Genomic DNA, 13,303 nt, shown 5'->3' on the forward strand with positions numbered 1-13,303 from the left:
TGAGGCGTGGGCACCACTGTTCACAGGGCCCGGTGCAGCAGGAGGAGGCATGGATATTCCAGCGGGGCGGTGCGAGCGCTGAGAGCCAACAAACGTACCAGCTGGGGTCGGGATGGTGGGGTGGGAGGGTCGTTGGTGTGCTAGGCGGGCGCCGCTAGCATCACCGGCATAGGCCCTAGCCTGGCCGTATCTGGCGCGTAAGAACTTCTCCGAGTACCGGGAGCAGCCATCGCAGAAGGACACGGGGTCGGAGAGCGCGTTGAAGGCATGCGCGACCCCGAGACATGCAACACAGATAGTGTGCGGGTCGTCTCCATCAATAGTGGCCGAGCAGTCGGGGAGTCCGCACTGTCTCGCTGGCAAAGGGCCCTGGTAAAACGGGACGCCTCTGAGGCCTTTTTTAGGAGCTGACATCGTGAGGTGATGGGGAAAGCTAAGCTAACGGCTCGGTACGGGGGGTTAGCTTAGCAGGGGTGCTAATGCTATGGCCGTAGCCTAAGCTAAGCTAGTTAGCAACTAGCGGCTAGGAAGCTAATAGCAGCTACCAACGGCTAAAAAGCCGGCTCACCACGATGTAGAGAGTTGTTTGTAGAATGTAGAAAACACGAATCCTGGTGCGAGAGAAAACCCGTGGGTGACTAAACCGAGTCCCCGCTTTGAGGGTTAGAGCTGGTTTCTCTCAAATTCCGTTAATTCCGTTGATAGAAGAGTTTATTCAGTTTTTAAAAGCGTGTAGCCTTGTGACATCTGCGAACAGAGGAACTGAAGAGGAAGTACTACGTCACGACCGGCCCTTATATGTCCTTCCGGAAAGGGGAAGGGACAGGCGGTCACGTGACATACCCTCTAGCCCAATGAAATGGGCCCCGGGAGCGTATTGTGTAGCTCTGTTGCATCGCCAGATGGCGCTGTTTCCCATAGTGAGTGCCTCACGACTCAAAACGACAAAGAACAGTTTGAATATTGAAACACCTCTACAATATAATACTAATCAAAACATCACTTCAAGACAAATAATCAAAGCACCACTACACCATAATAGTAATCAAAACACCTCTAATACTAATCAAAACACCTCTACAACATAATATTAATCAAAGTACCTTTACAACATAATACTAATCAAAACACCTTTACAACCTAATACTAATCAAAGTACCTTTAGAGCATTTACACTAATCAAAATGCCAATACACACACATAATGTCAAATATATTTGCAATCAGACCTTGACTTGTGAAGTCCTCTTATCTGTGTGCTCTGCTGTCAACACATGCACACCTGTTAATGTTATGCAGTGTCTGGATATGCATAGCCTGGCATAATATCACTGCGAGGGCAATATTTTTTTTGCACCTTCAGATTGGTCTGGTTTCCAGGCTAGGATATGCAAATGACGGGGCATGAATGTTCATCCGTTCATCAACACAATGCAAAACACTCTGCAGCACAAAGAAAATTAATTCATATCTGGTGTCGGTCTCCCTACTGAGTGGCTGGTAGAACTACTGGTTGACAAACATCTCTTGAATGAGCAGTAGAATATTGCTCTCTTATTTGGGAGACTGGGGCTGGAAACCCGGGTAAGACATGGAACTTATGCATACCCACGAGAAGTAGGGGTGCTGCAGGGGCAAATCTGCATTATAAGCTGTCACAGAGTGCGCTGGGGAACACGGAGGGGACCCAATAGCAGGAGGCGGACACAAAAGTTGTAGAAATAATAATGCTTTACTTGGAAAAAGAAGCAACACAGGTACACTGCTCGCATAAGAGGGAATTAAACAGTGACCCGGAACACAGGGAGAACACAGATAGCAAACACCGGGCCACTCAGCGTTGTGACATAATTATAAAACCACTCGCATTTGGGCGCACAGGCGGATTTAGTCACACAATCAAGGAACACAAGGGGGGGAGGGTCAAGCAGAGGACAGGCCCAAACTGTGACAATAAGCAACACAATACAGAGATACATTATCCACAATTCCTCATCACTCTGCTCAGCTGTTATGCTCATTTGTTAGCTGCACGGGCTGCTTTCTCTAGTTGAACTTCTCTAGTTCAACGCTGTACACCCCTTTGCGAGTATTAGGCCAGTTGACACAAACACAAAGGGACCACATAATCAAATGAGCAAATGATGACAAACTGCGATGCAAAACCTAAATATTAAACAAAGGTTGATGCTCAATGATTTATGTCCCTGTTAACTGATTGTCTGACAACCTTTCACTGCGTCTGTATTTTTGTTGTCTAGTATTTTGACAATACTGTGTTTTCTCTTATCCTCTTTTCAATACTGTAGCAAATGACTGAAAACTCTTTTTTTTATCAATTCTCTTACAAAGATCCTGAATTTTCTTCATTTTTTTGTCTTGTCTCGATTGCACCCCCTGCTGTGTGCATCTTTTTTTAATTAAATTGATTTAAATTGTCACCAGTTTGAATCGATTTTAATCGATTTACGATAAATCGTAAATGCCTACTCTTTATATATGTTTGGTTGCTGCAAGGGGCAAGGCTTGGATATTTACGATGAGGCCAACACGGAAGCTTATGAATGGCCAGAGTGGCGCTGTTTTACCCTGCGCCGACCTGAAGTGTCAGAAAGAATTTATTTTAGCGCAAGTGAATGGGTTTTTGACAAACTTTAGACTAGATTTTCTTACCGTAATAAAAATTGTCATACATTCTATATGCTTCCAGTCGCTAGTTTAAAGTCTCCTTTCAATCATCATGATATGCGTTTTGCTAAATTATGGTCCCATTTATTCTAAAATTGACGATAAAGTAGGCTATGCTCCAGGAGGGGCGGGATGATTTGATTGACAACCTACACAACCAATAGCATTCATTCCCCGCCCCCGCTCTTGATTGACAAGCTACCCAACCAATAGCATTTTTGGGGGTGTTTTCCGGTTCGCTGGTCACGTGTCTGGTCTCAACCAACAGCGTTTGAGTTCCGGCGCGGCCAACTGTATATATTAACGATGGAGGAATGCATGTTCCTGAACTATCGGCTTCATTTTCGTTCTGCAGAAAGCAGGGGAGTGGCTTTGTCCATTCTTTTTTACAGTCTATGGGTTGCTGTCTCCTCTGCAGGCATTATCGCGGTGGTGATTTTCACCATCCTGTGCACACTGGTGTTCCTGATTCGCTACATGTTCCGTCACAAAGGCACCTACCACACCAACGAGACCAAGGGCAGAGGAGACTCGGGCGAAGAGTCTGCCGACACGGCCATCATCGGCACCGACAACCCAGACACCATCAACGAAGCAAGGAAAGAGTGGTTCATCTAATGGCCACCTGTGAGAACCCAGATACCATCAACGAATCAAAGAAAGAGTGGTTCATCTAATGGCCAATCACTGAACCTATAGGGAGCGGAGAGGCAGTTTATCCAAGATGCAGGCAGGGAGGTTTAAATTAAGTGTCTAATCGCAGGAGAGGTAGAGGAAAAAGTAATCCAATGAGACAAAGATAGGTGGGGATGTGGAGAAAGATGTACAGAAATCAGGTATTTTTTTATATCAAGAATATTAGAGTGAATGGGGGACAGTTATTATTCATGGAACACAGAGATGAAAGTATACGGTATGTACAATAATGTACATACTAACTAGCCCCTCCTTTGTATTGTGTTCGGGAATTCTTTGACTACTGTATATGACAAATAATCTGTGCTAGCACAGATTTATAGCCAATCTCCTTTGGATCTTGATTTTATTTTCTAAGAAAAGTGTTAATAAAAATATAAAAACTCTTATATTGAACACTGAAAAAATATCACATGAACATGCCAAATCATTTATTCATCAGGCTGCAGTTAACAACATTCTGTCAACTCCAACAGTAGTTCTAACCAGCCACTTGGTCCTGTAGAATTGGATATGGATGTCCTATATTACTCTGTAACTATGTGTTGTGTTATTTACTCTTTTTGTTAAAAGGTTACATTCACACATCGATTTCCCATGCAACGTGATGAGATATTTCAGATCTATATTATAACTATATAATACTTCGAACATTGCATTTTCATTATCAAGCTTTATGCTTAAATTGTATGACATTTGATTGTATCCGTGTGGCTCTGTGGCAGAACAGAGAGGTGTTTCTCAAAGCATGATGAGACATCATGACATTCCATCATTGAGTTTGATTTGTTTGGCACGGCAACTTTTCTTTCTTCTCAAATGAGTGACTCGCTCCATCAGCCTTCACACAACTAAAACTCCAACATTTGCGGCCCAATTACCAGAGAAGAATGGTAATGCTTTGCAAACCACTGTATAGTAAATAATATGTTCTCAGTCATAATGTACTTCAAAAATAAATTAAAAATAAATAATACAAATACATTTCAGATAAATGGGAGGAGTCCACATGGTCCGCATCTAGAACTGGTGCCATGCAATGTTTTGGGGTAAAAAGAAAAAAATCATGTATCTTGTGATTTGTAGAAACATACAGTGCAAATGTTTTCTTTGCCAAAGAAGCTGACAGTTGTGCTAGATAAGCCAACCCTGGTTCTTATGTGTTATTCATTATTTGTTTCAGAAATGTGCATTCATTGTTCTACTTTGGGTTATTTAACTTTACTCTGTGCTGATGGTAACCGTCTGGTGGCTCAGCAATGACCATTATGGTACTTGTAAGTAGGATTGGGATGCTGTACGATTTGAATGATTTGGGTTCCTTAACAAATCCCTCTTAACGGTCCGATTCCTTAATGGTTCCCTTATATATGGTTCTCAAAGTGAGGTACAGGGACCCTCCGGGTTAATTGAGGGGGTCCATTTGTACACTCTCCGAGTTATGGTGGTCCTTGAAATTAAAAAGCTTGAGAACCACTGGTATTGTAATTGTACAGCAGACGTTAAGCTCTGTTAAAACCGGTTCTGTAAATGGTTCTGAATGTGATGGAACCGATTCTGGTTCCTCAATATTGGATCTGGTTCTTCCGGTTCCGGATCCCAACCCTACTTGCGAGTCGGGGGCCCCCGAGTTTTGACCAACTCCCGTCTTGTCTCGCATCTCCTTCTACTCTGCCCAAGGTTGCCTGTCTCTCTACACTCTCCTATCTCAATAAAGCATTAACAAAAGACGAAAAAGTTATTTAAAGAAATATACTCCGTTCATATACCTGTACATTTTAGTTCCAATTGAAGTTGGCATGTGTGTGCGTGTGTGTGTGGGTGTTTTATTAGCCTGACCTTTTCCACTCATTTGGTAACACATTTTACTATATTATCTTTGTTATTGTATGATACGGGGAACAATTATGTTTACATCATCTATATTAGTTATTGTTAGAGTTTGGTTAAGATGTGATAGTGATTTAGTTTCCTGTCAGCGAATGTGTGTGTGTGTGTGTGTGTGTGTGTGTGTGTGTGTGTGTGTGTGTGTGTGTGTGTGGGTGTGTGGGTGTGTGTGTGTGTGTGTGTGTGTGTGTGAGTGTGAGTGTGAGTGTGTGTGTGTGTGTGTGTGTGTGTGTGTGTGTGTGTGTGTGTGTGTGTGTGTGTGTGTGTGTGTGTGTGTGTGTGTGGTGTGTGTGTGTGTGTGTGTGTGAGTGTGAGTGTGAGTGTGTGTGTGTGTGTGTGTGTGTGTGTGTGTGTGTGTGTGTGCGTGTTATTTATGTTCTTGTTATAGGCAGCCATGGGTCGAACCGTATTTGCAAAGACTTTTTGATATTTTGTTTCAGACAAAATAGGCTATGTACTGTAGGCGTCTAATGATTTGCCATATGCAACAGTGGACATTTAGCCAAACACAGTAATCTTACAGTAAACCTTTTTTGTATAGTTAATTACCGTTATCTGGACTGTCCAAATACAGTGACCTCCATGCATTTAGCATTCCAAGCAGTTTGAAATAGAACTACTACTGCATCTAACATACTGTAGCCTACTTCACCCAGGTGCGGTCCGGAAGGAGCAAGCTGTTAATTGGCTATTGAAAAATGTTGTGCCTTGAAGCCATTTAGCCTTCCCCTACTCAAAACATTACACAACGTGCACTGCTGCCTGTTGGAGGCATTTTCATTTGAACTTTAACCAAAAGTTTACACAATAATTTTGCAAGTGCTGTATTTTCCACTATGAATGGAGAATGGTGAATGAAACCCAGCCACAATGATGTTACAAATGCATTACAGAATGATGCAGTTAGGTTACAGACAGTAAGCTACAAATTGTAACACAGAGAGAACCCAAGACGAATGCACAAATTGCACATACAGTAGTAATACTGTAGTATATAAAAACATTATCCCCCACTACTATTGAGGTGTTATGCACCATACAAAGAACCTGTTAAGCCTCTGTATGTTTTTTTTAGAGGTTCTTTACTGGTTCTTCTGCTTAATTTAGGCACCGTAATGAGTCTTTATAGCTCAATCACTCAAAGGCGCTCTATATAAGTGCTATATTGCATAGTACCAAAAGAGGTTCCCCTATGATTACAAGCCAAATAACCACTCCCAGTGCTATTTAGCACCATTTTTGTTTATTGTGTACAATGACATGGTGTTAGGATGTAGGTATGCTGTGGGCGCTGGGGGCGTGTTCTCTCCTCCGCGTCATCAGTGCCCATACCCTAGGTGGGGTTGGCGAAAGGGCCTTTCTGTGTGGAGTTTGCATGTTCTCCCCATGTCTCCTAGGGTAGGTACCCTCACAAAAACATGCAGTAATCCTGGTCACTATACTGCCTCCCCCTGGCCAGCCGGGGCGCCTGATGGAGGGGAAGGGAACTGGTTGGAATAACGTGTTCCTTCCACGCGCTACGTCCAACCAGGGAAACTCTCCCCTGTCAGGTGATAAGAAGGTCAGTTGGCTCTCATGCATTGAAGGAGGCATGAGCTCGGCCCTGGTCTCCCTAGGTTGGCAGCGGGAGTGTAGTGCCCAGGATTACATAGAGATTGGCACTGGGTTTAAAAATGGGGTTACAAAATCGTGGGATAAAAATTATAGAAAAAAAAAGGATGTAGGTATGCTTTGTGAACAGTGAGCTAACTGTGTTGTCATATATGCTCTCAAAGGAAGTATGTTTCATTGTTTATAATCACATTTTTATGTATGTTTGTTATTGCCAATATTGTTTACTTTTGTAAGGCACCTGCTAACAGTAGGTATCAAAGTCACGACTGACTGCCATTCTGTGTTGTGTTTGTGAATGAGCTTTTTGTATGTTTTGTAAAATGGCTGTGCATTTTTTTTCTTTACTATTGATGAATACTACATTTACAGCTACAGTATACATAGCTGGTGGACATATCCTAACTTCTAGGGCCTCAAGAAAAAAAAAACATCAGCCCCACTACATTGAATCCATTAACCATTTCAACCTGGCATTCCTATTTTGGACTTTCAAAGTTTTTACTGTCGCACAACACATTATAAAATCACTGAAGAGTATTTAATGAAGGAAATATGTTTAATTATAACTCTATTATCATCATTATTATTATTATTATTACCCTTATATTGTACAATGATATTATTTCAACGAACCCTCAGAAACACTCACACTCACAGTGGTTTGACCCTAATGATGACAAATCCATAACCTGTGTTTTGCTTTCAGTTATTTTTGTTAATTGTTAATTAAAGATTCAATAAAGCACCTTTGATCTTAAATATTCCATATTTCTCTGTGGATCCATTTCAATTTACATGAAATGATAACAGAGGTGGAAGTGAAGCTTTGATTTATCATTTCCTGAGCTGTCAATTATAAGTTGGTGGCAAAAAATATATTCTGTGACATAAAACGACCACCAAATATCTTTAAAATGTACCAGCATTCCAAACCATGAATTCAATGTAATTTGTTTGTGGAAATAAAACACTGACTAACGTTCTTCTTTCTCAAGAGACAAGCCACTGGGATATAGGATTACATACATAACATAAAATAGGGTATGAATGAATATAACTACATATGAGTTCTGAGCTCGAAGTGTGATTATCTATGTCCCTTGTGTAGGTTTGATGCAGGGCGGTTTCCCAGTCTTGTGGCAGAGGTACAGCAGTGGCTGCACAAACCCCATGACCACAGTGATTAACACACATATAGATGTAGCAAGTAGGGTTTCTTCATTAACCCATGTCTGTCCCTGACCGGCAACACAGGCAACGGTAATGCACCAAACAACGGAAGCTACCAAAAATGACACCAGGATCACGCAGATGATAGTGAAGGCTCTCCTCTTCATGTTGCTGTCCCTCTCTCTCTCCCTCCCCATATCCCCTGGCATGGGCTGTTTGAGAACCCTGAGAACGGCGAGGCTGCAGAACAGCATCACTGACAAGAAAAACAGGTTTTCACCGAACATAATATGACATCGCCGCGCTGTCCGACAGCATGTGTAACAGAGAAAACCCAATGACGACCAACCAGGCCAATGCAGAGCAAGCCGCCCTGTACCTGAGAGGTTTATACTTGAGGAACAGCACCGGGTGAACCACTGCCAGAAATCTCTCTACGCAGATACAGCTCTGGAAGAGCGGACGCCCAGTGAACAGGAACCCAGAATGGAAGTAGACAAGTAGGGGAATATTCGGGATCCAACTGATAAGATAAAGCAAGCTGGAGAGGATCTCACATACACTCAGATTGAGTGTGAAGAACTCTGAGGCCAATGCACCAGCTGGTCCGGTTAATACCAGCCACAGAACCCAGCTGTTGATGGGGACACCCAGGACCACGTTGATTGTTGTGCTGGTGATAGCTAGAATTTGCACGTCGGCATAGACGGAGGACTCATTTGATGTGTTCATTGTCCAGGCTTTGATTTGAGTGCACTCTCTCGTTTCACAGGTCAGCAGTCTTTCGGAGAGAGAGAGACAGAGACAAAGAAAGAGACACATATTGATAAGACTGTGTTGCCACTGTAACCTGCTCTTGACGAACTTCATCAAATAAAATAACTCCTGTTACACCGCCACCAGACTATTTGCACAACCAGAGACAGTTTGAATATTAAAACACCTCTACAGTAATACTAATCAAAACATCACTTCAAGATAAATAATCAAAGCACCACTAGTACACCATAATAGTAATCAAAACACCTCTAATACTAATCAAAACACCTCTACAACATAATATTAATCAAAATACCTTTAGAACATTACACTAATCAAAATGCCAATACACACACATAACGTCAAATATATTTGCAATCAGACCTTGACTCGTGAAGTCCTCTTATCTGTGTGCTCTGCTGTCCACACATGCACACACATGTTATCCAGTGTCTGGATATGCATAGCCTGGCATGGCCAGACTAATATCACTGCGAGGGCAATTTTTTTTTTTTTTGCACTGGCAGATTGGCCTGGTTTCCAGGCTAGGATATGCAAATTAAGTCCTCATATTCTGACAGGGCATCAACATTCATCAAGTGGCTGGAAGATATGTAAATGGTAATCATGTGCTGATGGGGCATGAATGTTCATCCATTCATCAACATGATGCAAAACACTCTGCAGCACAAAGAAAATGAAGTCACATCTGGTGGCGGTCTCCCTACTGAGTGGCTGGTAGAACTACTGGTTGACAAATATCTCTTGAATGAGCAGTAGAATATTGCTCTCTTATTTGGGAGACTGGGGCTGGAAACCCGGGTAAGACATGGAACTTATGCATACCCACGGGAAGTAGGGGTGCTGCAGGGGCAAATCTGCATTATAAGCTGTCACAGAGTGCGCTGGGGAACACGGAGGGGACCCAATAGCAGGAGGCGGACACAAAAGTTGTAGAAATAATAATACTTTGCTTGGCAAAAGAAGCAACACAGGTACACTGCTCGCATAAGAGGGAATTAAACAGTGACCCGGAACACAGGGAGAACACAGACAGCAAACACCGGGCCACTTGGCGTTGTGACATAAGGTTATAAAACCGCACCGGGTCAAGGACGTCCATTAAATACCCAAGCAGTCATTAGGCCAACAGCTCTCAACAGAGAGGGGGGGGCGGGACAGCTTGCAGACGTCCCAGGACAGGGACAGGGGGCAAGGAAACGGGCCACGGCCTCAGGGACGAGATCCTTGGGGCGGGGGCTGCCAGGGCTCTGGTGTTCGCAGTCACTGTGCCGCGGGGTACTGCAAACACTAGCCCAGGCAACCACCTCCGAGAGCCGGCCCACCACGCAGGGGCCCCTAGCGTCGACCACGGCAAAGGGGAGGGAACGGGCCTACGAGCCGACCGCTCACACGGGAGGGGGGCCCTGGCAGAGGTTCCCCAGGAAGGGGGGTAGCAGTAGAGTCCCGCACAGCAGGAACGAGCCGAGGGCACAGGCAGGTCGTTGACGTGAACGGCTGGCGAGGGCTCTGGCAGGTCATCCGCTGGTACAGCCACAGGACGTTCAGGTAGGACAGACATGGCGTCATCGAGGAAGATAGACGCCAGGCAGGACATCAGCTGACGAGAATTCAGTCACAACGTCTGCAGGGACGGCAGACGCGAATTAGACCAGCATGAACGTCCGGTGAGGAGAATACAGTAAGGTGTCGGCAACGACGGCCGACCAGGGTTCAGGTGGGATGTCTCATTGTCGCTGGAGGTCAGTAGGGCACACTGGAAGCAAAAATCAGTGTGTGTTGTTTATTTGTTGTTTAGAGAGGCCAGACTCTTTCCCCCTATATCAATAGTAGGCTATTAGCCCAGTTTTTTTTGTTGCTATGGTACAATTTAGCTTGATGTAGACTCAATTGACCTGTTGATTAGAGCAGAGAGCATGTGTGCCTGGCACAACATATTTTTAGATGGGGGTTTGCAACCAAATACATTAATTGTTTAATTTGGTGGTCCTTGATATGAAAACATTTTAGAACCACTGAACTAAGTAAGTAGTATGATGTATGATGTGGAATGCATTTATGTTGCTGCTGTATTTCTGTATCATTCACCTCATGATGAGAGTTAAAATTGAAGTTGCATTACCTTGTGGTAGATTTTGCTAATTGGTTCATGTGTGCAATTATGGGCATTATTAGTTTATGCATTTTGAGTTAGATGAGTTTGACTTACAAAATACTGTAGATAAGAACCTTTAAACCGTATTGTTGAATCTGTCAGTAATAATATAGTTTAGGACCACATGTCTCTGCAGCATTGGAAGTTCATGGCATTACTTTGTATCAAAGCATTATTATAAATATATCATTTGTATGATGGTAGTTGGATATATGGCAAAGTTTGGTAACAATTGAATTTGTATAGCCTCTCAAATCATGTGTCTGTGTTTAATTGCTTTATAGGAATCACAGATCTAGAAGTGACTGTGTTCAAATAAAAGGCTTCAATTTGACCCTTGCACTCGACTTGTAGTTCTAAAAGATCTCCTGTAGGGCAGGTTTTGAGGACCCTCACCCAGCACATTATAATGTTGGAGTAGCAGCAGCAAGTAATTACTTCACTTGTAGTCTAACGATTATACTGCAAGTGATGCAGTCAGTCAATTGCCAGTTCAGATGACACATTTGACATAATCTATTGTACTTTTACAAATTGGCTGGAGGCCAGCTCTACATACACAAAATACTCAAAGGAATGTGTGGATTTAGGTCTAAAACTGGCAAAGTTCCCTTTTAAAAACAAAATGGCTTCAAAAAGCCACCCACAGACCTGGGTTAATACGTACAAAATCAAGAAAAATAATATAAGATCAACTTCATGGTCCTGAAGGAAATTTGACACACAGTGTCTACTGTATTGAACATTTAACATTACAAAATATTTCTTACAGGACACATAATAATAATAATAATATTAACAATAATTATAATAATAATTATAATCATTGGTACTTTGCATGATAGAAGCAATTTTCTGGTCTGTCTAATATTGTTTGATGTAACATTGCTTGAATTGAGACAAAAAACATCAACAGGAAAGTATGCAAGTGCAACAACAACAAAGTCACACATCACATACAACAAGCAGATCAAGACATGAACTTAAGTGTGATTAAAAGCTAAGGAATAAAACTGTGTTTTAAGAAGGGATTTAAAAGCCTCAATAGAATTTGCACTTCTAATATAGAAGTATATATATATAATCCTCAGTTTCTCAACCTCTAAGAGCAACTGGTTGGCTTACTGTATGTAGGGCTCCAAAAGTTCGGACAAGTGTAAAGGGGCCAGGCCGTGCAAAGATTTGTAAGTAAATAAAAGAAGCTAAAAATCTATTCTGAAATTGACAGGGAACCAGTGCAGAGCAGCTAAAACTTAGGCAGCTAAAAAATTCAGGGGTGGGGGGCTAGGGGGATGTTAATAAGTATAATATTATAAGTGTAGCATGGGACCTATTACAAAAAAAGAGTAAATAATATGAATTATTGCATTTATTTACAATTAAACTTTTGACGTGAATATCCAACTCTAGAGGACCATGATATAAGTGGCTGGTAAGAACTACTACCATCTACTACCATTGTGAATCAACAGATGATTTGGCATGTTAGCTTGATTGTTGAGACCGGTGATTCAAGACTTTACTACTGTAGCATGACACAGTAATAATTTGCCACATACAGTGTTCAATGAAACTCTCCCCAACACAATACAATAATACTGTCCCAGTTTCACTATTATGCTGCGTTCACACAGGCAGATAAAGATACACAGCATATTTGTCGCTCTGTCGCTTTGTATCTGTTGCTCAACACGGTCGTTGACGTCATCTTTGCTGCGTCTCGTCGAGCTACAGTTGTAGTTTTGTATCTTTATATTGAAGTTGAACCCAGCTCAACTTCAATTTGTAGCTATGTATCTTTTGTAGCAGCTACAAACATCGGATGTTGCTTTGTAGTCGCTGGCTTCCATTGAAAATGAATGGTAAACATGTATTTTTGTATCTTCCCGTGTGAACGCAGCAGTCTTGATATTCCAACCCCCCCCCCCCCCCCCAAAAAAAAAACAAACATTTTCTATTATTCTCCCATGATTGGTCACTAAATTGAACTCCCCTGCGACCGGTTCTTGGACGAACTCCGTCCCGAAGTCCAGAGATTAACAGTTAGATGAACCATTCTTTCTTTGACTCGTTGATGGTGTCTGGGTTGTCGGTGCTGATGATGGCCGTGTCGGCAGACTCTCCGTCAGAGTCCATGCTGCCCTTGGTCTCGTCGGTGTGGTAGGTGCTTTTATGACGGAACATGTAGCGAATCAGGAACACCAGAGTGCACAAGATGGTGAAAATCACCACCGCGATAATGCCTGCAGAGGAAAAAGACATGCAACCAAATACAATAAATATGAATATAACAAAGAGTGACAGGAAATGTATA

At 42.5% G+C, this 13,303-nt stretch overlaps 1 protein-coding gene across 1 annotated transcript in view; it reads right to left on the minus strand.

Annotated features, from left to right (window-relative positions):
• Positions 1–12,952: 12,952 nt before the first annotated feature.
• LOC311038541 (contactin-associated protein-like 2) overlaps positions 12,953–13,303 on the minus strand; it is a gene marked incomplete at its 5' end in the record, with an annotated part of 6,776 nt that continues 6,425 nt past the window's right edge. The window contains one exon of the mRNA XM_084048114.1: positions 12,953–13,232. Within this exon, the coding sequence (XP_083904240.1) occupies positions 13,033–13,232 (200 nt within the window). The 3' untranslated portion in view covers positions 12,953–13,032. The remainder of the gene's footprint in view (positions 13,233–13,303) is intronic.

This window comes from Gymnoscopelus microlampas (assembly GCF_963454915.1).
Source record: "Gymnoscopelus microlampas genome assembly, chromosome: 22".
NCBI lineage: Eukaryota > Metazoa > Chordata > Actinopteri > Myctophiformes > Myctophidae > Gymnoscopelus > Gymnoscopelus microlampas.